At 32.2% G+C, this 27372-nt stretch overlaps 1 protein-coding gene across 5 annotated transcripts in view; it reads right to left on the reverse strand.

The window, feature by feature from the left end:
• Nucleotides 1-1353: 1353 nt before the first annotated feature.
• Nucleotides 1354-27372, reverse strand: part of LOC134707171 (uncharacterized) — a 57446-nt gene continuing 31427 nt past the window's right edge. Inside the window, exons 1-4 of one of the 5 annotated variants that reach the window (XM_063566726.1) lie at nt 12983-13078; nt 10540-10599; nt 7745-8742; nt 1354-6684 (exon numbers count right to left, since the gene is read on the reverse strand). In XM_063566726.1, the coding sequence (XP_063422796.1) occupies nt 5879-6684; nt 7745-8720 (1782 nt within the window). In that variant the 5' untranslated portion in view covers nt 8721-8742; nt 10540-10599; nt 12983-13078 and the 3' untranslated portion in view covers nt 1354-5878. Of the gene's footprint in view, nt 6685-7744; nt 8743-10539; nt 10600-11887; nt 12580-12610; nt 13079-27372 lie in introns of those variants that run through there. The other 4 variants (XM_063566725.1, XM_063566727.1, XM_063566729.1 and 1 more) reach the window with 4 other exon arrangements.

Consider the following 27372-nt stretch of genomic DNA (forward strand, 5'->3'; position numbering starts at 1 on the left):
TGTGTTTTACAGGCGTAACTAATGATGCATATTCAAGATATATGTGTTGTTTTAGAAGTGTACCTAATGCACAATATTCAAGATGTATGTGTTGCACCATATTCAAGATAGGTGTGCTGTTGTAGAAGTGTACCTAATGAACAATATTCAAGAAGTGTACGATATACTTCTAAAACAACACATCTATCTTGAATATCGTGCATTATGTACACTTCGAAAACAACACATCTATCTTGAATTTTGTGCATTAGGTACACTGTGTACCTCATGCACAATATTCAAGATAGATGTGTTGTTTGAGAAGTGTACCTCATGCACAATATTCAAGATGTATGTGTTGTTTGAGAAGTGTACCTCATGCACAATATTCAAGATAGATGTGTTGTTTGAGAAGTGTACCTCATGCACAATATTCAAGATAGATGTGTTGTTTTAGAAGTGTACCTAATGCACAATATTCAAGATATATGTGTTGTTTTAGAAGTGTACCTAATGCACAATATTCAAGATAGATGTGTTGTTTTAGAAGTGTACCTAATGCACAATATTCAAGATAGATGTGTTGTTTGAGAAGTGTACATAATGCACGATATTCAAGATGTATGTGTTGTTTGAGAAGTGTACCTAATGCACAATATTCAAGATGTATGTGTTGTTTTAGAAGTGCACCTTATGCACAATATTCAAGATAGATGTGTTGTTTTACAGGTGTAATCCATGAACAATATTTAAGATATACTTGTTGTTTTTCTGGTGTTATTAATAAACAATACACAAGAAACATGTTTTGTGACCACACTAATCATATTTGTCTTTGTATGACTTTCCAAAATACAAGAAGGGAAAAGTTGATGTTTTAATGTATGGTATTCTAACACACAAAAAATATAGCTGTAGTCTATATGATTTAAAGTCATATGAAACCTCAAATTAAAAATATGATGCATATGTTTTTTATAACAAAATGGATAGTTTTCATTATTAAACTTATGTACATGTAATTTTTCTGTAGAAAATTCTATAATTTGTCCATATTTAGAAGAAGTTTACTTTATTTTAATTGCTTGCTTCTAGGAAGCAATTCACCGACATATTTTCAGTATGCAAAGTGACCTTAGCATGAACCTACTCGTAAAAATCCGGTGATTGCAATAAGCATGCATCTGTTACTGAAATAAACTATTATCTGATTGTACATGTTAAACACTTGCTCGATATCCATGCTTTCTTGTTAATTGTTTACTGTTAGGTGACAATCGGTAAACTTCGAAGTCAAAACACACAATACCATCCAGACACCCAAACAAATAACAAGAAGTTTGAATGTAGAGAATACAAAGTAAACACAGAAGATATTTGACGAAGATTTTAATGAAAGCATTATGATGTACATATATATTTGTCTTCAGATGTCGGTAAGTCAACTAAACATTTTAATCAACATAAATTACTATGTCATCAAAAAGTTGTATTTTGTTGATAAAGAAACAATCAAATATGTGAAAGACTTTTGCTTAAATTACTGTTCAAGAATTCTTAACAATAATTATTAATACTGGCCGATACTTATCTTAGACTAATACAAAATATATCGTTTATAGTTTAAGAGTAACCTTTGGTTATAAGGTTCTCCAGAATATATGGTGTATATTGAACTTTTCAACTCTATATTTTCATTATATGACTCCTTCCAAACATAAATATATTAATAATTGATATATCTTACCATATTATGTTTTTATCTCAGATAACAAATATGTCTTCTACAATTCATGTCCTTTATCAAAGTTGGTACATGTATATTGATATTTCATTGTTTTTCTACAACATCAATAAATTTGATCAGGCACTAGCAGTGTTTAAATATTACAGAGATATGAACATAGTGTCTACTTAAAATAACACATGTATTATCAAATTTGCAATTTAAGCATGAAATACAATTGGTAAAAACTTTTCTCCCCTTTAAAACTATATTAAACTACCATATAAAAAAAGTTAGAAATTAAATTGAACCAGAATACATATAATACATGTTATGTATCTAAATGTGACAATTTTTAGATGTTTTAAATTGCTTTATATAAATAATGGATATACTTTACTTGAAAACATTGACTTATGTAATGTTGAATTTAAAGGTAAACCAAAAATTAATCACTTATTTAGAGTTCAGCTATACAATATCATAAAATTAGTTTCAATGAAATAATGAAAATTTCAATTACATCATGTAATTTTAATACTCTGACGTCATTCAATAATGGGTGCTGTTGAGAATTTGTCAGCAAAGTGTGACGAATGGTTGTGTGTTTTTCTACTTTATAATTACAATAATTAAAGGTCAATGTATTTAAACAAACAACCAATTGGGGAATTCAAATATCAAAAATATTACAAATTCATGACCTAACAACACATGTTTTAACTCATGGACTATGGGCCAAAACATATAAATAACTCCTAGACTATGCCCAAACACATGTCATAGACTATGCCCATCAGTGAATTATATTAGTTGTATTATGACCACTTGTTGCATATTTATGACATTCAAATTCTTAGATTATCTATTTTATAAGTACATGTAAATTATTTGGATATTGTGGTATCCGATTAGAAGTATTTATAATTTCAAATACTTCTGCTTATCATCTAACGATTTTTATATACTATATGCTTATAGACTGTATCAACTTAAAAATAATAGATGATATTATAATATATATATTATTGATAATGTGTCTGAGGTTATGAATAAATCTTGAAATCTTGAATCATCAAATAAATCTTGAACATCATAGAATTCCTTCAGTGATTGTCTAACAGGTCAATAAAACGTTATCTTTGAATCAGAAACCATTTAATGTATTGATTTACATTATGTACAAACCAACAATAAACTCTACTACCATAACTTATAATACATGAACTCAATCATCTACAAAAATGCACACATTTGACACATATTGCATAGTCACTTTAATACAACCATTCCTCACAGTCACAACAAAAATACTGAGTAGATTCAGAAATAACTACAGTGTAAACTGTCTAATCCAACACCCGAGTATTCCAACATCCTGCTTTAACTGTAAATACAGTGTAACCTGCCTAATCCAACATCCTGCTTTAACCCATACATTTCTATGGTCTCAAAATATGCCCAACCTTGCAAAAAAAAAACTCGGTATTGCAACATTGTGCTTAATCCAACATGTTTTTCTGGCCCCCAGTGTGTCAGATAACACAGGTTACACTGTAATTCCAATCAAGAACAGATGGAAATACTGGCAGATTTATTTATTAGTCATTCAAATGCAAAAAGTTGTATTACAAACTAAAATTAAAAAATGTCCACCTTGTTTAATGGTGAATTTGTGAGCAGGATATATTTAAAATGATTTAACTAAAGTTCTCTATAATGTTGATGCTGTGTACTTTGTTTATTAAAATTTATCAAATATTAGAAATCCCCATGCTTATCCCAGTATATTTACTGAAAATTGTAGTTATCATGTATTCTGTTGTATCAGACATCAATTAGTAGTGCTTTATCATATTACTTGGCCTAAAAAGCTTATTCATTTCTTAAATGTAAATTGTGTATAACAATTGATCAGTTAGGCAATATAATCTTCCGATTCAAAAACTTCTGTATACATTTTATATAAATTGCTGATAAGCACATCCAAAAAAATTTGAAAGCCAATATTTTTTAACATTCCAGTATATGAGATATTTTATGTTCAAATGTTTCTAATTGTAAATAGAAATAAAAAGATGTGGTATGAGTGCCAATGAGACATCTCTGTTCAAGTCTCAATTTGCAAAAGTAAATCATTATATGTCATAGTACAGTCTTCAACATGGCACCTTGCACATTGCTAAGTTCCATTGATATTCCTGCTATTTTTATTATTTTATGAAGAAAAAATTAGCCCTTTTTCCTTGAAAGCAAACAAAATTGTGAAATTTTAATATGAATTTATAATAACATACTTATTTCAGATAAAGACACAATTGAACACTACAAATGTTTTAAGTTTTGTTAATTTACAATGCACTGTTAAGAAGATTAGAGTATTCAATTATTCTTTAAAAAAATGTATCAATTAATAGTTTCTTAGAATTAAAGTTTTAAAGCAGAACATGATAAAGAAAAAGAAATAGATGTCAACAGAGTATATGGTAAATATGTATGTTGCATCAATTTTCACAATATTAAGACTTTAAATATATAAAATGAGAAATGAAGTCCATTTCATATAACATAAGCTGCATTGATATAACAGGGACAGTAACTCTGTTGGTTGGACAAACTAATTTACAATAGTATTTATTTCTACCATATACTGGTGGCAAACTTATTTATCATTTATAGCAAAACCAGTCCAGAATCTATAAATTACAAATCTTTGAATAATAAATATTCAGTAGGAAACCAGTAGCAATAAACCAGTTTGTCAAACCATACAAGTTACTTCCCTTGTTAAAAAATACGAATAAATTAACTTTGGTTATTACATAGTAAGTTTGGAGAAATACCGTCTTGAATCACTCTTGATTAAATAAAATCTTGATGGAGACTTCTAGGAATTTATTTTTCACCAATACTTCACATGATATGAAAGGCAATACATGTAGTATGAATTTAATAAAATGGAACAAAAACACTTTCCTGAATATAGGCTTTTTGGATTTATTTTGGAGTAAATATATCAAGCACCATGTAGACTTGTAAAAGAAATATAATATAATATATGCTGAGTTTACAGAATACTTCTTTGATTTTTAATTAGCCCTCATACATGTATATGATTATGTATTGATATTATTGCATATTCTTTTACAGACGTTGCCTAATAAAAAATGGTGGAACTTAAAAACAACTTTTGAAATGAATATTTAATGTAAAATTAGAAAGCTGAATTATCCAATGAAAACATGTTGTGCAGATTACAAAACTTCTGGTCAGCAAATTTCAAATAATACTATCTGTTTAAGTATTGAACTAAAAAATGTCTTAAATCTGTTTAAAAAGATGTTTAAGTACATGTCATAATCAAAATAAAAGAAGTCAGTGGTGGATCCAGAGGGGGTTCTCGGGGTTGAAACTCACCCTTTTTTCGACAATCAATGCATTTGAATAGAGATATATTGTAGAACCCCTTTTCATCCTGTGTTAGGAATCCCCCCTTTTTTAAATGGCTGGATCCGCCCCTGGAGGTGAAACATGGACTGAAATGACTCCAAAAGCAATCATAAGTTTACATTTTAAAACCTTGCATACAAACTAACAAATCCTCCCACATTCTTATTTACATAAGTATTATGCATCTAAAACCACACTTAGCATACAATTTACAATACATGTTTATAATACAAATCTATTAAGGATAGCTGCCTGATTTAAGTTCTAAGAACTGACTAGTTAACTATGCATTCTTAGCTATATGGAATAGAAATCAAATGATAAAACATTGTACATGTATGTATATATATATATATATGTACTTCATTGTACTTACTTTTGTCCCAATTTTGAACAGGCATATTGAAAAATGTTAATATTGTAAAGAACTCAAATCTAATTTAAGTATTTGACACAGAAAAACATATGTCAACGGTCTTTCCTTGTCTAATAACAAAATAGATATCTAATCTTTAAAAAACTTAGAATAAAATGTACTACTGTCCATAACATAATAAAATTTTCTCAAGTTCTTAAACATTCCAATGTATACTATTTGCTTTAGCTGACAATATTACTATCAAATTATCTATAATATTTTGAATGTACAAATATAAAAACAAAGTGAAATAATTTCTATTTTCCTAATGATTTCTATCCCATACAGTAAGTTTTGTCAATAGACTAGGGATGAAGTACTTCAAATCTATCAACAATAGACTCTTCGTTAAAGTGATCTTGAACATGTTTTTCAAAGTCTGCTAGTGGCAGTGTATTTGCGAATGATTTATTACACATGGGACATATTCTATCCACACCATTAGATTCCTCTGCTACCGTAGGATTCTGTAGAGTTTGTGGTGGATCATCATCTCCATCATCAATACATTCAAAAACATGTTGCTGAAAGTCTTCCATAGGCATATTAGGGAATTGACGACTGCATACAGGACATACCTGTGCAGTCAATTTAGGTCTATTAGTATCAGTCACATGACTTGATTCTATCACAGCAGTTGATTCTTTCACACCTACATCATTAGCTGGTGTATATACACTTTGAGAGTTATCTGTAATTTGTCGTGATACTAAAATAGACGGTGAAAATTTACTGCCAACTTCAGAAGGCATAAAATTTCTACTTGAAGTATCAACAGACACTGGGAAAAAATCATTATTAACACCCAAACGACCTTGTCCAAACAAAGTATCACCTTGACTTATTGTATTATTACCATCATCTGATGGTGAAAGAACAGGCGATGAGTTTGCCTTTGGAACCACAGTTTCATTAAATATTCTAGAATTATTTATAGCAAAAGTGGAATCTTTTGGTCTGGCACCAGAACCTGTTATAAACTGTGCAGATTTATCCCCGTATTTTGAAGGGGAATTATGAACAATTGAAGTAGACGGCCATGATGAAGCTGGATCCCTGCACACTGTAGTAGAAGTTCCATCTGCTGGTACCCTTATATTGTTTGTTGAAACTGAAAATACAAAGAAAATATATATAAGCGTGACTGACATGAATCAAATATATGAAAGGGAATTATACTATAAGTTGTTTTGTGGAAACAAAAGCATGAAAATAAATAGAAAATTGATCAATTAATTAACATTTTTGATTTTTTTAAGTAAAGCATACACAATGTTTGAAACAGGGCTAAAAGTAATATTTTTTTCTGTATTAAACCTTTAACTGTAGTACAAATCTACTCATGATTAAACGGTTATGTTTCTTCCTTATGAAATTTTCTCTAAGAAGGAGCTGTCAGAATTAGAATGATGACATGATGTTCATGTATATCAACAGGTTTAACACTTTAGCTTCGTTCAAGTTCTGGGATAATTCTGTGATATGAAAGTGTTTTACTCTGTGTTTGTAATGTCTTCAGTACTGGTGTAATAAAAGATCAGAGCTTCCTTTAAGTTCTGGGATTGTTCTTTGATATGGTGCTACTAAATACACTTTTATTGTGTTTTAATGTCTCCAGTATTGGTACAAAAAACAAGCTATAGCAAACTTTACAAAAATGTGTTTTTAGGGATCAGTGCTTTTTCAAAACTGATTTTTATGTGGATTTATAGTTTATCATTGGTTTCAATTTTTTTCACATCGAATTACACACGGGTTGGAAATAGTTGGAACTGAAAGGGAGATAACTGAACACTTGAAAAGCTATTTAAACCCACCCAAAGTTATTGTGCTTGTCAAGCCAGGAACCTAGTCAGTGGTTTAATTTATATCTTAAAAGAAAATAAGGGAGATGTTGTATTTGGTCCCATCCCAATTTGATGACCCCCCCCCCCCCCCCCCCCAAAAAAAAAAGTAACAATGTGTTATAGCTGTTCATCTACTGCGGAAGCATGTTAATCCATTTGATGTTGGAGGAAAATCTTTGATAGACTCCTACAAATACACATACTCAAGAATATAATAGACTTGTTTGTTGTTGTATGTCAACCCCTTAAATGTTTTTATTCTTATCTCAAACATTATGTTCACTTGTACAAGTTGTATGTGCACACATTTTAATATCTTCTTACCTGCTCGTCTTTTAAGATCTTGAATTATATGCCCTTGTTTTTGTATTGTTTCGGTTTGTATCTTTAATTGCTGTAAAAATTGCTTTAATGTCTTCTTGTGTTTATCAATTTCAAACAATATTTGTTTACTTTCTTCAACAGTCAATAAAGTCTGATCTTCATTCATACGTGTATTATAACCAGATTCTGGCCATTCTCTATCACTGATGGTCATTATTTTTTGTTCATATCCCTTGGAAACAGTTTTTAATCTTTCCATTAAAGCTGATATATGTTCATCTTTCTCACGCATTTCAGTTTTCAATTCTTGAATTTTTCTAGTAAAAGGTTCGGTCATAATATTAGGATCTTTCTGCTTTTCTAATTGCTGGAGCTGTATATCCCTTTCTTGCAATAGTTGCTTAAAAGTTAATATGTCTCGATTTAAAGTATTTATTTTTTCTGATAATTGAATATTTTTTGCTTTCAGTTCTGTATTCTGTTGATGAAGTTGTGGTGTTGATTCAATTAAGTTACTTTGTCCAGTATTATTTTTATTATATATCAAACTTTGCAACTTATTTTTTAGATCTTTGTTTTCATTTTCTAATGTAATTATTTTGGCCTGTGCCCGCATTAGTTGTCTCTGCACACTCTCAGCATATCCAATCTGTGCTTTGACCTGGGCCATTTGGTCATCTTGATCGGCCCCTGGTGAAGCACCTACAGGTCCAGCGGCACCAAACATATTTGAATTATTTCTTGTGCTTTGTCTTGAGTACTCCATGTCCCTGATTGTTTGTTGTAAAATATCATTCTGTGATTTTACTTGTTGATGACGTCTTTTCATATCCTCATAAGCTTGAAACAAGGCATGATGGGAAGCTTGAGGATTTTCTTCTGTTCCTGATTTAATCACAAAAGTTGGAGGAGAATCAAGATTATGATGACCTTCTGAAGGGTCAATTATATCTATATCTTCATCCTTGTCTGTCATTATAATTCTTTTCTACATTTCTCTGTAAAAGAAAACATAAGTCAAGAGTGTATATAATAATCAGAAAAATATGTCCACTATCATGAGTTTTATCTGATATTGTGTTTGAATAACTCAATGTTACAATATAAACATATGTCATTTCCAGGCCATTTATCGCTGACTATGCGGTATGGGCTTTGCTCATTGTTGAAGGCCGTACAGTGACTTAAAGTGGTAAATTCCTGTGTCATTTGGTCTCTTGTGGAGAGTTGTCTTATTTAATAGAAATTATACCACATTTTATTTTTTATATATAAATGTACAATGTTATATTTCTTATACATATGAAGGCAAAATGTAAAAAAACTTGTACTTATAAGTTTTAAACTGTTCTAATAATACAAGTAATGTTTCTTTAGCATTAAACCCACAATGTTCAAATTGTAAATAATTGTATGATTTTCTTTCATTCAACATGTTCAATGAATATGAAAAACATCGTTTCGGTTGAAAAAACTGTCTGAAAATCATAGATACATATTGAGCTCAGAATATCTGTATCTAATAATTTACTCCTTGTTTATCCCTATAAAAAGTATACATATGTAATATATTTTCCATGTTTGAGTTTTTTTAATTGTGTTTTTTTTCTTTGTTGTTTAATTAAATCTTATTTTTAAATTGTATACATGTATTACAACTTTTAAATCCATTTTTTAATTTTCAATCATGTAAGCCACATGATGAAAAGCAAAGAAATACATATATATATCTATTTTTCTAAAATTCATCTTTTTTCATCTAAAAGTGAATATGCAGCAATATGAAAATGAGTTACTTCCCTTTGAATATGTATTTTCTATATTTTTAGATTATGAAGTTGGATGATTGTTTATTTTTCAATGATAATCTTAACTATACAGGAATGCTTCATATGTTAATATACACATATCTTGACAGAAGGTTTTATGGAATATAATAAACTGTGTAGAAACTAAAAATAAGATGATGAAACCACACCGACCTCAAAAGCTCTAAGATCATTCAGGTTATTTCAAGGATTTTTATTTTGGTTTAGTTTATATATTTTACGAGCTTTAATGCATTAAGTTAATTTTGTTATATTATTACATTAGAATAGGAATAATATTTAAATGTATCATGTGTGTGTATTTTTTTTGTCCTTTATCGTGTCTTTTGAATAGTAATATCCAAGAGAAAAATTCTAACAAACAAATTCTATTCAACTGTTTGTAGGTATAACACAAATGGGTATGAGCAAATCATATAAAATTATCAACAACAAAAAATCAAAATTCAATTTAATTCATCTTTATACTTTGTTCATTTTTATATTCAACCTGCACCACCTGTTTTTATCAAAAAGTTTATCCATCAGCAACCATTATTTTTGGATAAAAGCCAGTGCTGCATGCAAGCATGTCAAGGATTCAAAATTAGAAACTGTTAAATATAATTCTTTGCTGTGTGTTCAGATATCTCATGATCAGATACACATACTTTGTAAAAAATGTGCATTTAAATCTGTTGAAGATGAATTTCACTTTATCATCAATTGTCCAGCAAACAAAGGACAGGGAAATATTATTCTAGTTGGTTTAAAATGCATGATATTTTTTCAAAACACTGAAATTATTATATGATAGTATATGTGTCGTGTTGTCCACCCTGGACCCTTAATAGGAACAAGAATCTTTAATCTTTTCCTTTTATCCATTTAAAATAACTGTATGTTTTTAACACATCATATTTTTAATGATTATAACTTCAAGATATAAGCTTTTAAGAACATGAAGAAGATATTAGAATAACTTACAAATCTAAAATGTCTTTATCAAGGCGTCTTGTCTTCCTTGTTTTTCTTGTGTATTTCTTCCTGATAAATAAAAAAATAATATTTGAATTTATTTTTAAAACATTGTAAATGAAGTCTTAAATATACTGAAGACATAATAATGTTAAAACCAGAATTTCATTCCTTAATTCAAAATTAAGTTTCGTATTGATTACATAAGGTATAAAGTAGTAACATTTTGACATTACAAAGACAATTGTAAGCTGCCTTGCCACAAAGTAGTAACATGTTGACATTACATAAGGTATATAAAACACTGCCTCCTTGGTACAAAGCAGTAACATGTTGACTGACATTCATCATTTAAAAAAGTATAAAAATTTTGAATTGCATTGCCATGTACCATGTGTACATGACTACATGTACAGTGAAAGAGGTTTCACATTTTATTTTACTTTACAAAAACTTTATAAAACTTTTTCTTGAAAGAGGGCTGTTTCATATTTTCGATAAATATTTAACATTATATATAATGTTGAGTATCAACATGAAATGAATTTTTTGGTTCCTTCTTTAGAAGTATTTTCTGTTCACTTTAACAGAGAAGATTGGATCATTTATCAATTCAACCTTTTTATTTGTTCTCCAAGGAATAAGATGATAAAACTAGGTTAATATATATAGCTAGTTTCTAAAAGCAAAATATTGGGGGTCATTAGTCTTAAAAAGATTCAGAAAAATATATGGTATGTAGTCATTGGTAGTGCAATCACCAAAAATTTCATCAATGCTATTAACATGATTAATGCAATTGCACAACAAACGGCTTACTATGTTGAAGAAATTAAAAACTTATATCACTTTATACAATAAATATACACATTAACCACTTTAAAATACATGTCTGACAAGTAGTTTGTTCCCCCTTTAAATATACAAACATGTAGAAATAATTGCTTGCCATTTTAATTTGATAACAAACCTTTATGCATATCTAATCAGAAACTATATCATCATTATTTTTAACCACAAAATCAATGAGTTCTTAAGATTCTCTTAATATATCACATAAACATGATGAAAAATCTTCAATTCCATTCTTGTATGATTTTGACATTTGTTTTTCTTAAAGACCCTTACTTCCTGGACTACTAAAGGTATATACCATATTACTGTATACAATAGCTACAAAGTGCACCTACCATATCATATAATTTATCTTGCAAAAGTGAAAGTAGAATAAATTTGACATATTTATAAGAGATTAGATTGATATTTTTCTTCATTTTATCATCTACATGTATAAATAATGTTTATAATACATGTGTGCAATATGGAGAAATTATTTCAAATGGTTTCACATAATTACCTGATATTCACAAAATCATGTTCATTCATAAAAAAATGAAAGAAAAATAAACAAGTGTAGCTGACACCACTAAAGATGTTTTATGTACATCATATATATGCTTCAAAGAAAGAAATGTGTTCTGAGTAAGACTTGAACTATTTGTTTATCTACTTGTGTGTTTATTGATTTGTGTCATCATAATCACATGTATGCTTCTATATTTCTATATGTGTATATATAGGTGTGGATCGGTGTTATAAGCATGATAAGTGGCAATCTTTCAAGTGAATCATTCAAGTAAAACCAAAGTAAAAAATGAACCCTTTAAATACAGGTCATTGTCATTGACTCTAATGTACAATTTATGCATTTGATTGAAAAATATAAAGGCATTTTTTCGATCATTGAACTTGCCAAGAAGTTTAAAGGTCATTGTGGTATAAAAAAAAAGATAATTGGAAAGTGTATAGGTGATTGTAAATGAATTCAAATTATGTCATTTCATATTCCTAAGGTCCAATGATATCCACCCAAGTCACAAACCAAAAGATGTTTATATGATACATGGGCCTGTTATTTGTGAAATAACAAATATTTCATTCTATTATACAATGTTATATGTACACACATACTGATACATGTACATAGTTGTGTAATGTGTAAAAGTGCAAATCACTCATACATCCAGGTATATGACATGGCAACTTAATTGAAATGGAAGTAAACTTTCTTCTGACTTACTTTGAGATGTTTTTTTATCCACATGACCACAAATTTAGTGTGAGGTTATTAAGTTATTTTATAAATTCTCTTGTTAATCCAAAAATTAAATAATAAATCACAACACATATTTTGGGCTTCACACCCTTTTTTCTAATTTCACGCACTATTTTATGAACTCGTCTTTAGATTAAAATATTGTAATACAGTGATAATATTTTTTAAATCCAATTTTATGAAAATAACAATGCAAATCGTGTGATTCGAGTGGGTGTGTTTGTGACACACCTGTTAACCGAAATAATAGTGTAGACGTGGTTCATTGTGTACTCCTTTGCACTCGTCACATCTTTGGATGTTTGATCACTGACTTTGTAAGATAATTTTCATTACCAAATGAAATAAATGGCAATTTTAATTAGGTCACAGCAAATACATTATGTTTTGGGAAAACCGAAAATTGGGTTTAGAGTGACGTCCCTTTATAAATACTACAATATTCGTGTATAGAAACGTTATTTATCCGGCGATTGTAACAAATTTTCTAAAAGGTGCTGTCTGGACAGTGTTGTTCAAATTATTTGATCAAGATTATAATAAGGAGAAATCCAAAATATAAAATGTCCCTATGATTTTTATTAATAACTTTACCCCTTAACTTTTATCACTAAACTTTGTACCCCCCCCCCCCCCCAAAAAAAAAAGAAGAAATAATACCCCAACAAAACTAACAAAACAAAACACATCATCTGATAATAAACATTTTAAATAAACCTAATATTTGTAAGTGAACTCTAGGAAGACTGTACAAATACGTTAATAAAATTTCAACCTGCACTTGCTTTTCCTAGGTTACATATTTCTTTTTTATTAGCCTAGGTATAACTATAGCACTCTTTTTAAACTAATCGGTGATCGTCGACAGGGGAAATATTTTCATTTTAGATACACTTGACATGATTGTTTCTAAGGTGTAATTTAGTTTGTTGATCATATTTTGGAGAATCACCCAACATGGCCACCATAGACAAAAATGGAACAAAGTGGTTTAAATGTCTTGTATCTTAATCACCATCGTTATGAATATATGGATACGAGAATTACTCCATTTTTTCTGCCATTAAAACATTTATTAACGCTATTTACAAGTGAATGTTTAAGTTGATAAATGAATAAACATAAAAGTTGTCAAAGAAAAATAGAAGCTTGAAACACTGAAAAGTATATTACTCAATTTTCAATATTTGCAAAAGTGCCAGTATGCAGTGACGGATCCAGAACTTTTCCGAAAAGTGGGGTGGGGTGGGGGGGGGGGGGGGGGGGTGCTGACTGACCTAAGGTTGGGGGCTCCAGTCATGCTTTAATGATTCCCTATTTAATCAACCAAATTTTTCCCACGAAAAGGCGGGGGCGGGCCCCTCAGGCCCCCTGGATCCGCCTATGGTATGGGTAAAACTATAATAGACCATTTGTAGGTTGAATACTTTTATTATCTTGAAAAGGGTAATGGAAAAACAGAAAGTGTGAAAAGCAGAACCTTATCAATAAATTGGTTACAGATCGTTAAAAACGATACGGCCTTCATCACGGAGCCTTGACTATAAGGGCCCAAAAAAATAGTAATGTAAAACCTTTCAAACGGAAAAACCAACGGTCTAATCTATATAAAAACGAGAAACAAGACACACGTACGAACTACATAATTGGTCTTAAGATGTTTTCAAGCCATATCAAATTATCTCCAGACAATACTAAATTCTATGGCAATATGAGAAATGTGTTATTAGCCATTAGCCATGATATATAATATTGATTGAATACCCCCATAAAATAATAAAAAAAATAAACAATACCAGCTTGAAATACAAACATAATGTGATAAAATTTTGAATTTCTTTACAGATTTTCTTATACTAACTCTCATGTTTGAAATTGGGTGCACATATATTGGGTTAAAAAAATACTTTATTGTTCAATTTATTTATTTATTAATGAAATGCACATTTATACCCCAGGAGTATTAAGGCATGAAAACAATACAATACAAATATATACATAATGCAAACATAATAAAATATGAAACATCACATATATCGGTAGCAAAAATAAGGAATTACATTATTTATTCAGGTGTTAACAAGGCTGTATTTTCTAATTGTTTGATTTGGTCTGATTTTCTGAACCAGTTTCACTCGCTTTGAATAACTCAAATATTTCTTTTTTATCCCATTTTATGATGATTGTTTTGTTGATCAATGATTACAAGCGAAGCAAACGAACGGCACTCACACTCAAACGGGGATCGCAGATATACCCCTTACCAATCCAACATCTCCTATGAAAAACGCGGTTAAATATTTATAATTCCTTATCTTGAAATTTAAAGATGATCGCTCGTGTCAATCCCGCTTTTCATATCTTGAAATAAATTCGACCGCCGATGGGCAAATTATTTGCCAGTTGCTAGAAAAAAATGTTCAGTTTGCGTGCATTTGAAAAAGTGTGTATTATGCCATGGTTTTACTCTTCTCCTAAATATTACGCAATAGATAGTAACTACTTCAGACCGGTACATTTAATCTATGTAGTAATCGTATTAAAGTGTAATGTAGAACTTACCATCATATATACTGCTTTCTCCTTTACCGTTTTTATGAAATACGGAAATAGCAAACACTTTTTAAGTGGAATATTTTGAAAATCATTCCTTATAAGTTTCCGCTTTTATTGTGTAAAGCTGCCGGTTATAATATCATTTAAATATATATGTATATTTAATACATTTCACAAGAGGGACCTGTTTCAGCAACAACCTCTCTTAACGTTCGAGCCATTAACGTAGCTATAGCATAACAACTATATATTATAAAAAGGGGAAAAAATAAATAAAAGGTATTACGCTCATAAATACCACAAAAGAATAAGAATAAAAAAAAAACTGAAGTGACACCATGATGGATACAAACATTTACATGCGTGCAGACCGTTTTGATCACTTTGCCGAAGGTAAACTCTCTATGTACACAATAATGGGTATAACAATTTACTTGATGCCAGTGTACCGTTCTAACCATTCTGCCGATGATTTCTATACGTAACAGTACAGCATTAGAACAAAATAAAAATTCGTTGACTATAAATACTTTATAATAAATTGTACTGTTATACTTTATGGCTATTGGTACTTTACGGAACGGAACGGAACGGAACGGAACGGAACAGAATTTCATTTAAGGTATCCAAAGGGGGCATTTATCAAAATTTCGAAAAATCTTTAAAACAAACCAAACTTTAAAATTTCTGTGTTTTACGGTTTTCCATATACAAATAACACAAATGAATACTTAATCTCATCTTCACAGGTGAAATGTGTAATAATGTATAACATCGGGAACTATTCTGTAGATGAATATGTCGGATTATCCTGATAAATTATCATGAAATTAACGCATTTGCAAGTCATGCATTATGATATCTAGACTGACCTCACGTCGTCCTTTCCGACGATGATTAGAAACATTGGTTCTGATTTTAACTTTTTAAATTTATTATTCCGTTCCGTTCCGTTCCGCAAAGTACCAATTGCTCTGAGGAATTGGTATTTAACGGAATCGAACGGAACAGACATCTTTAATGTAATTAAAGCAGTATGATAAAAAAAAATTGTCTGACACCTCTTTTTGCATGAGTGGTATGTGTTTTAGATAGCATTTTCGACTTGATCAATAATAAAAAATTTAACACAAAGGCAGGTTACACAAAAAGTCTTTCTCCTTCCATCGGTAATTATATTTTAAAAAAGAGGCCTTCAACAGCCCGTTCCGACGATGATTAGAGACAGTGATCAAGTTGAATCTGATTTAAACTTTTTAATTTATTATTCCGTTCCGTTCCGTTCCGCAAAGTACCAATTGCTCTGAGGAATTGGTATTTAACGGAATCGAACGGAACCAGACATTTATAATGTAATATAAGCAGTATGATAAAAAAAAAATGTGTCTGACACCCCTTTTTGCAGAAGAAATAAGTGTTTTAGATAGCATTCCCGACCAGATAAATAATTAAGAATTTAACACAAAGGCCGGATAGACAAAAAGTCTTACTTCTTCCATTGGTAATTATATTTTTTTAAAAGAGGCCTCCCACCTCTCGTTCCGACGAGGATTAGAAACAGTGATCAAGTTGAATCTGATTTAAACTTTTTAATTTATTATTCCGTTCCGTTCCGTTCCGCAAAGTACCAATTGCTCTGAGGAATTGGTATTTAACGGAATCGAACGGAACCAGACATTTATAATGTAATAAAAGCAGTATGATAAAAAAAAAATGTGTCTGACAACCCTTTTTGCAGAAGAAATAAGTGTTTTAGATAGCATTCCCGACCAGATAAATAATTAAGAATTTAAAACAAAGGCAGCTTAGACAAAAACAAAAAATCTTACTCCTTCCATTGGTAATTATATTTTTTAAAAGAGGCCTTCCACCTCTCGTGCCGACGAGAATTAGAAACAGTAATCAAGTTGAATCTGATTTAAACTTTTTAATTTATTATTCCGTTCCGTTCCGTTCCGCAAAGTACCAATTGCTCTGAGGAATTGGTATTTAACGGAATCGAACGGAACCAGACATTTATAATGTAATAAAAGCAGTATGATGAAAAAAATGTGTCTGACACTCCTTTTTGCAGAAGAAATAAGTGTTTTAGATAGCATTCCCGACCAGATAAATAATTAAGAATTTAAAACAAAGGCAGCTTAGACAAAAACAAAAAATCTTACTCCTTCCATTGGTAATTATATTTTTTAAAAGAGGCCTTCCACCTCTCGTGCCGACGAGAATTAGAAACAGTAATCAAGTTGAATCTGGTTTAAACTTTTTAATTTATTATTCCGTTCCGTTCCGTTCCGCAAAGTACCAATTGCTCTGAGGAATTGGTATTTAACGGAATCGAACGGAACCAGACATTTATAATGTAATAAAAGCAGTATGATAAAAAAAAATGTGTCTGACACCCCTTTTTGCAGAAGAAATAAGTGTTTTAGATAGCATTCCCGACCAGATAAATAATTAAGAATTTAAAACAAAGGCAGCTTAGACAAAAACAAAAAAATCTTACTCCTTCCATTGGTAATTATATTTTTTAAAAGAGGCCTTCCACCTCTCGTGCCGACGAGAATTAGAAACAGTAATCAAGTTGAATCTGATTTAAACTTTTTAATTTATTATTCCGTTCCGTTCCGTTCCGCAAAGTACCAATTGCTCTGAGGAATTGGTATTTAACGGAATCGAACGGAACCAGACATTTATAATGTAATAAAAGCAGTATGATAAAAAAAAATGTGTCTGACACCCCTTTTTGCAGAAGAAATAAGTGTTTTAGATAGCATTTTCGACTTGATCAATAATAAAAAATTTAACACAAAGGCAGGTTACACAAAAAGTCTTTCTCCTTCCATCGGTAATTATATTTTTTAAAAGAGGCCTTCCACCTCTCGTTCCGACGATGATTAGAACCAGTAATCAAGTTGAATCTGATTTAAACTTTTTAATTTATTATTCCGTTCCGTTCCGTTCCGCAAAGTACCAATTGCTCTGAGGAATTGGTATTTAACGGAATCGAACGGAACCAGACATTTATAATGTAATAAAAGCAGTATGATAAAAAAAATGTGTCTGACAACCCTTTTTGCAGAAGAAATAAGTGTTTTAGATAGCATTCCCGACCAGATAAATAATTAAGAATTTAAAACAAAGGCAGCTTAGACAAAAACAAAAAATCTTACTCCTTCCATTGGTAATTATATTTTTTAAAAGAGGCCTTCCACCTCTCGTGCCGACGAGAATTAGAAACAGTAATCAAGTTGAATCTGATTTAAACTTTTTAATTTATTATTCCGTTCCGTTCCGTTCCGCAAAGTACCAATTGCTCTGAGGAATTGGTATTTAACGGAATCGAACGGAACCAGACATTTATAATGTAATAAAAGCAGTATGATAAAAAAAAATGTGTCTGACACCCCTTTTTGCAGAAGAAATAAGTGTTTTAGATAGCATTTTCGACTTGATCAATAATAAAAAATTTAACACAAAGGCAGGTTACACAAAAAGTCTTTCTCCTTCCATCGGTAATTATATTTTTTTAAAGAGGCCTTCCACCTCTCGTTCCGACGATGATTAGAACCAGTAATCAAGTTGAATCTGATTTAAACTTTTTAATTTATTATTCCGTTCCGTTCCGTTCCGCAAAGTACCAATTGCTCTGAGGAATTGGTATTTAACGGAATCGAACGGAACCAGACATTTATAATGTAATAAAAGCAGTATGATAAAAAAAATGTGTCTGACAACCCTTTTTGCAGAAGAAATAAGTGTTTTAGATAGCATTCCCGACCAGATAAATAATTAAGAATTTAAAACAAAGGCAGCTTAGACAAAAACAAAAAATCTTACTCCTTCCATTGGTAATTATATTTTTTAAAAGAGGCCTTCCACCTCTCGTGCCGACGAGAATTAGAAACAGTAATCAAGTTGAATCTGATTTAAACTTTTTAATTTATTATTCCGTTCCGTTCCGTTCCGCAAAGTACCAATTGCTCTGAGGAATTGGTATTTAACGGAATCGAACGGAACCAGACATTTATAATGTAATAAAAGCAGTATGATAAAAATAAATGTGTCTGACACCCCTTTTTGCAGAAGAAATAAGTGTTTTAGATAGCATTTTCGACTTGATCAATAATAAAAAATTTAACACAAAGGCAGGTTACACAAAAAGTCTTTCTCCTTCCATCGGTAATTATATTTTTTAAAAGAGGCCTTCCACCTCTCGTTCCGACGATGATTAGAACCAGTAATCAAGTTGAATCTGATTTAAACTTTTTAATTTATTATTCCGTTCCGTTCCGTTCCGCAAAGTACCAATTGCTCTGAGGAATTGGTATTTAACGGAATCGAACGGAACCAGACATTTATAATGTAATAAAAGCAGTATGATAAAAATAAATGTGTCTGACACCCCTTTTTGCAGAAGAAATAAGTGTTTTAGATAGCATTTTCGACTTGATCAATAATAAAAAATTTAACACAAAGGCAGGTTACACAAAAAGTCTTTCTCCTTCCATCGGTAATTATATTTTTTAAAAGAGGCCTTCCACCTCTCGTTCCGACGATGATTAGAACCAGTAATCAAGTTGAATCTGATTTAAACTTTTTAATTTATTATTCCGTTCCGTTCCGTTCCGCAAAGTACCAATTGCTCTGAGGAATTGGTATTTAACGGAATCGAACGGAACCAGACATTTATAATGTAATAAAAGCAGTATGATAAAAAAAATGTGTCTGACAACCCTTTTTGCAGAAGAAATAAGTGTTTTAGATAGCATTCCCGACCAGATAAATAATTAAGAATTTAAAACAAAGGCAGCTTAGACAAAAACAAAAAATCTTACTCCTTCCATTGGTAATTATATTTTTTAAAAGAGGCCTTCCACCTCTCGTGCCGACGAGAATTAGAAACAGTAATCAAGTTGAATCTGATTTAAACTTTTTAATTTATTATTCCGTTCCGTTCCGTTCCGCAAAGTACCAATTGCTCTGAGGAATTGGTATTTAACGGAATCGAACGGAACCAGACATTTATAATGTAATAAAAGCAGTATGATAAAAAAAAATGTGTCTGACACCCCTTTTTGCAGAAGAAATAAGTGTTTTAGATAGCATTTTCGACTTGATCAATAATAAAAAATTTAACACAAAGGCAGGTTACACAAAAAGTCTTTCTCCTTCCATCGGTAATTATATTTTTTAAAAGAGGCCTTCCACCTCTCGTTCCGACGATGATTAGAACCAGTAATCAAGTTGAATCTGATTTAAACTTTTTAATTTATTATTCCGTTCCGTTCCGTTTCGCAAAGTACCAATTGCTCTGAGGAATTGGTATTTAACGGAATCGAACGGAACCAGACATTTATAATGTAATAAAAGCAGTATGATAAAAAAAAATGTGTCTGACAACCCTTTTTGCAGAAGAAATAAGTGTTTTAGATAGCATTCCCGACCAGATAAATAATTAAGAATTTAAAACAAAGGCAGCTTAGACAAAAACAAAAAATCTTACTCCTTCCATTGGTAATTATATTTTTTAAAAGAGGCCTTCCACCTCTCGTGCCGACGAGAATTAGAAACAGTAATCAAGTTGAATCTGATTTAAACTTTTTAATTTATTATTCCGTTCCGTTCCGTTCCGCAAAGTACCAATTGCTCTGAGGAATTGGTATTTAACGGAATCGAACGGAAACCGACATCTATAATGTAATAAAAGCAGTATGATAAAAACAAGTCAGACCCTTCTTTTTTGAATGAGTGGTAAGTGTTTTAGATAGCATTTCGACTTGATCAATATTTAAATAAACAGCTGCGCCATGAGCGCATGATACGCCCGTCGTCTTGTGAAAAAACATAAATCTTTTTTGAATAACACAGGGTTGTACAGGATGTCATGCTTAGTATATCCTGACTCCTTCCTTATTCCCGCTCAATAGGAAGATTCATCATTGTACAAGATGTATTTGGAAACCCGACGCAACATTAGCCTGTTAAGTTTTAAGCAACATGTGAAAAAAACCCTCTTTTTTTACAAAAAACTCAAGAACTCGAAAATATAAAAATGAATCATCACCAAAAAGTATACAGATCTTTAGATTAATATAACAAAGAAGTGTGTAAAGTTTTAAGCAATAATCATAAATCGTTTTTGAGATATGGTGCGACATGTAAACCCCCCCCCCCCCCCCCCCCCCCCCCTTAATAACTCAATAACACAAAAATTAAATTTTGAATCATCACCAAAAAGTATACAGATATTAAGATTAATATAACTAAGAAGTATTTAAAGTTTTAAGCCATAATCAAGAATCGTTTTTGAGATACGGTGCGACATGTGAAAAAACACACCCCTGTGTTAGTTACAAAGTGCCGTAACTCAAAAAGTTGTAATCTTATTTTCACAAAAAAGTATACAGATCATTTGACCATCATAAGAAACAACTATGTTAAGTTTCATGAAATTTGGATAAGTCGTTCTCAAGTTACGGTGCGACATGTTTACACCGGACAGACGGACAGACGGGCGGACGGACGGACGGACGGACACTTGACATTTGTATACCATAATACGTCCCGTCAAAATTGACGGACGTATAAAAAATAACACAAAGACAGGTTCGACAAAAGGTCTTTCTACTTCCATTGGTAATTATAAATTAAAAAAGGGGCCTTCCGAAGATGATTAGAAACAGTGATCAAAACTTGACAGACAAAAGATTGACGTGCGAGTTTAACACAATGTAATGTGATGCCTGAAACACTTCTCAAGCAACGTGGGTCATATTTGGCACCACAAATAGCAGAGATCTTCAAAAAGCTTGGCTGTGACAAAGAGACGTCTGCAGTACTCAAACTTTATTTATAGAACGAACAACATAAAAACAAGTACACAATCCCGAACCCAATAACCGTTACACTATTCCCCCTTTTCTTCATAAACAGACAGTTCTCAATAAGAATATCTCTTATTTTTTTGCACAAATGTTTTTGTCAATCTTTGAAACGTAAGGGTTGGTTTATTTTGCGTCCATATCGACTTATTTTAGGTGGGTGCTTTTCTTTTGTCATCTGATGATTCCCAGGTAAGTCTGGAGCCTGTGTCCTCGACTCACTGGAATCTGAACTGTCATCCATCTTGGGTGAAATCTTTGGATTTAAAGCATCATTGAGAGACCCTATCTTCTTGGTTACGTTTGCATGGGTCTTACTACCACTTGAGACTGGACTCAGTGTCCCCGAATCACGTGATATAATCTCCTTCTGTTCTGATTCATCATCTTGTTTGGTTGAATTCTTGCCCGAATCTAAACTTTGTATCGTCTGTTCTAATGAACATATGATATAGTCTTCAAATAGTGAATTCTCTTTCTTTGAACTATCAGATTTATCGTCGTTAGCCGCATCATAAGCATCTGAAATTTCGACAACAAATTCTTGCGAAAGCTTAATATTCTTGTTCTCAAACCCACCTGAGTCTGGAGCCTGTGTCCTCGGCTCATGTGGCACATTTGAACCAATCGCACTTACCTCGTCCATGTCTGAAACATTATCTTTTTCAAGATTATCCTGTAGGCGAGTTTCCACTAAAACCGACCCAGTGTTGTTATTGTCTTGTAAGGAAGCTGGGTCTAAAACATCAACAATACTTTCTTTTAGACTTTCAACTCCTCCATATACATCTGTCTCGTCCATGGGCTTTAAAGTATCTAAAGTGGGTTACATTTCAGCCGTCACTCTTGATATTTGGCAATCATTTTCTTTTCGATACCGTCCTGGTATCAGCTCATTATTTATCAGCAGATCACCTTGTTTGGCCATTATGATACCATCTACTTCTTTCAGTAAGTCTATTCCAATTAAAATATCATCTCTTATGGGGGCAATACATACTTTCCAAATTATCTCCTTTTTACCCAGTTGAAGCTTTGCAACAATATTCATGTCAGCCTCCATTTCTTTCCCATTTTCTGCAAAATAAGCAAGCTTTTATACCGGTAGTACCGCTCAAATCAATACAATTTGCAAAGGATCTTGAAAGTACCGTTACATCTGCTCCTGTATCAACAATAGCATCGACCTTATTGTCATTGACTTGAATTGGAATGAGTAAATCTTGTCCTCTGCCAATTTGATAATATATCTCCTTTCACAATCAGCACCAGTATCTTGTCTTCTCATAGGGCTGGGGGATCGTGATCTTTTGGGACAATCACGTTTGAAATGGCTTTTATCGCCACATAAATAACATCCCGTTGACTGTGCTGTCAAGGTAGCTGGTTTTGAATCATGCAGCATGGCCCTTTCTAAAAGATCTCTTAGTGCTTTGATTTCATTCTGTAATGTTTGATTATCTGGTTTCCGAAATGAATTTAACAACTGCCTAACGCTGTCCATCACTTCATATTGGTCAGTACTGTTTTCCTCTTCATCTTTCCACGTAACGCGTCTGGTCCTTTGTTTTGTATTAGAATCAACATCCCTGCATGATAATTGTGTTGTAGTTGTACAACAATATCTAGTGCTGAAGATACAGTCTTAGGTTGGTGGTTTAAAGCTTCATATGCTATTTTGGCGTACTTGTGGCCCTTCAAAAAGTGTTCCGCTGCAAGTTCCTCTTGTAACTCGATACTACTTGTTGGGTATGCTCTTGAGACTAATCGTCTTAATTCTTCAGCAAGCTCTTCATTCTTTTCATTGTGTTGTCTTAAATCAGATATTTTTTTTCGTGCAGTGGATGGGGGGCTCTTTTCGGTTGAACCTGTTTTCCATGTGACGCGAAATGGATTCAAAACTATCTCTTTCCTGTCGAGGAATTGCGGTCATAAATTTACTCGCCTGTCCTCGCAGGCATTCAATGTACCTATCTAACTTTTCCTCCTCTGTCCATTCGTTTCTCCTAGCTGCCCTGTTGAATGGGATAATAAACCCCTCATAATCATCCTTCCCGTCGAATGTTGGAAGTTTTTGGTGGGGAACGTCACTCTTTGGTACTTTTTGTCTTGTCTGCTGTGTATTGTTACTACTGTAGCTTCAATATCACTAGAAAACGAAGGTTGTATGTTTCTTATCAAATCTTGTCTATTATTTGTGTTCATAGAACTCGACCTAGACTCCCATCTTTCTATAGTGCTTAACAACGGTTTAAAAGGGGGGAGTGTTGTGGTATCCCTTGGTGTTGATGACAATGGTGTGTGTGAATTAGCATTTGGTTTGGGACTGTTCCCGCGACCAAACTGCAAACTCCCGTTCTGTCTGTCATCATCTAAATTCTGTGTTGTTGTATCCCTCTGTGTTGATGACAATGGTGTGTGAATTTGCATTTGGTCTGGGACTGTTCCCGCGACCAAACTGCAAACTTCCGGTCTGTATGTCATCATCTGTATTCTGGGACGATGGCCTGGGACTGTTCCCTCGACCGAACTGCAAATATCCTATTGGTTGATTATCTAAACTAAATTAAGGTGGTCTGGGACTGTTCCCACGACCGAACTATAAATCCGATTTCGGCTTGCTATCTTAACCGAACAGAGATTGTCGGTGACTGTTCTCTTGGCCAACGCGAAACTGTCAACTGGTTTGTTTTCGCCTAACTTAGGGTCTAGGTGTTCATTATTTCCATCATATAATCCATACTTTGGACAAATAGAAGACCCAGAAAAATCGTCAACTGTGTAACCGGATGTATTAGTTCCTGTGCTCTTAATGTCGGATTTCGATGTCTCCCGGTTCTGCAAAAACGTAATGTTCAATTCTTCTATACTTCTACTTTGTTTGTAGAGTAGCTGCATTGTATTGGCAGAAACCTCATCCTGTTTTCTAAACATATGTCATGGTGTCAGCCAAGGTTCCCATGTCGTTCCCCATTCTTTCTAACACGTTAAGCATTTTTATGCCCAACTGATCACCATTTGGCGGGGAATCTTCGCTGACTTTTCGATAAGAACCCGTCTCTACTACTGTATCGTCATTCTTGTTTATTATCAAATTGCAATTTATAAAAGATTGTAATTTTCAATCCTGTGGATCGACGTGTACTGAAAATGATTCCCTATCTAACCAATACTCTTGGCATATGTCAAGTGGTAATTTTCTAAACCACTTTTGTGCCCATATTCTTTTAGGATGAAGCCCGTCTCTTAGCAGGTGAAAATTAATATTTTGTCTGTTGTGTGATGACCAGTGGAATAGACCTGAGATAGTTGTGTAGAACAGTTTCACTCATAAGTCCTTTATTTTCTAAATTCGATCTGTAATACTTAAAAAACACGTATTACATGAAACAGTCAAAAAATATGCAAAGCATTATGATACAAAATGCAAATCTTGACTAAAAAAAAATAAATTAAAAAATAAAAATGTTTTTGTATGTCCGGTAATTTGGTGACGAGGTCGGAGCCACCGGAATTATTTTTTTTCAAATGCAAATTTTCGTCAGCTAAATTTTTTGTAAAATTAAAACAATTTTCAGTATTTAAAGTATAAAAATCATACGATCTCACCGGAATAATTATGTTTGGGTTGTGATTGACAGGGATCCGCATCTGGATCGCCCAATCGTCGACCCACGTGGTTTTCCAAACTGGCAACTTTCCGATGAATTTCCAAACTTCTCAGTCGAATAAATTCACAATAGTCGACACTTCTGACACCAGTGTGATGCCTGAAACATTTCTCAAGCAACGTGGGTCCTATTTGGCACCACAAATAGCAGAGATCTACAAAAAGCTTGGCTGTGACAAAAAGACGTCTGCAGTACTCAAACTTTATTTATAGAACGAACAACATAAAAACAAGTACACAATCCCGAACCCAATAACCGTTACAGTAATTAAAAATTTGACACTGTCATAGTTTAAGTACACTTGTATGTCTACATCAAAAGCTTATGTCATTCGCACTGTATATTGTCAAAGTTGCGGACTTCTAATTTAATAAAAGGTTGATTTTGATATTTTCATTTGTAACCACTGTAATGACGCCGTGTATAATTGACGAGAGCTTTGTTTTTATTCAAGACATTTTTTTTCATTTTTTTTTTAACTTAAATACACATGCATGATATTCATTAGCACAATTTAAAACTTACATTCAAATGAATTCCAAGAGGATCAACATTACTTTAGACATACAAATGTAGCATCTCATTCCGAACTTTAATAATTAACGACAACTTTTTTTTGCCCATTTCATCATTTTTTTCCCGAAAATTTTAAAATATAATAAGGAATGGATGGATTTTGGGTAACCTGCATTTGTGTTAAATTATTTATTAATGATCAGGTCGAGAATGCTATCTAAAACAATTACCACTCATTCAAAAAAGAAGTGTCAGCCTTTTTTTATCATACTGATTTTATTACATTTGTAGATGTCTGTTTCTGTTCGATTCCGTTAAATACCAATTCATCAGACCAATTGGAACTTTGCGGAACGTGCAATGTGAAAAATGCCCGGCAGGCATGGCTTTTTATCAGGAATTTAATGTAAAAAAAACTCATCAAAATCGGACTTGAAATAAAAAACAAATATATTTTTTCAGCCCCCCCCCCCCCCCCCCCCCCCCCATTGGCCCCCTTAATCTCGGGTCCCATCAGAGCAATATAAATCCGTAGGCAGTCTACAAATAGAAAATTTATAAGGAATATAAAGAACAGGTTTTTATTACATTATAGATGTCTGTTTCCGTTCGATTCCGTTAAATACCAATTCCTCAGAGCAATTGGTACTTTGCGGAACGGAACGGAACGGAATAATAAATTAAAAAGTTTAAATCAGATTCAACTTAATCACTGTTTCTAATCCTTGTCTGAACGAGAGGTGGGAGGCCTCTTTTAAAAAATATGATTACGAATGGAAGAAGTAAGACTTTTTGTCTATCCGGCCTTTGTGTTAAATTCTTAATTATTTATCTGGTCGGGAATGCTATCTAAAACACTTATTTCTTCTGCAAAAAGAGGTGTCAGACACATTTTTTTTTATCATACTGCTTTTATTACATTATAAATGTCTGGTTCCGTTCGATTCCGTTAAATACCAATTCCTCAGAGCAATTGGTACTTTGCGGAACGGAACGGAACGGAATAATAAATTAAAAAGTTTAAATCAGATTCAACTTGATTACTGTTTCTAATCATCGTCGGAACGAGAGGTGGAAGGCCTCTTTTAAAAAATATAATTAC

Source organism: Mytilus trossulus, chromosome 2 (genome assembly GCF_036588685.1).
Source record: "Mytilus trossulus isolate FHL-02 chromosome 2, PNRI_Mtr1.1.1.hap1, whole genome shotgun sequence".
Taxonomy (NCBI): Eukaryota; Metazoa; Mollusca; class Bivalvia; order Mytilida; family Mytilidae; genus Mytilus; species Mytilus trossulus.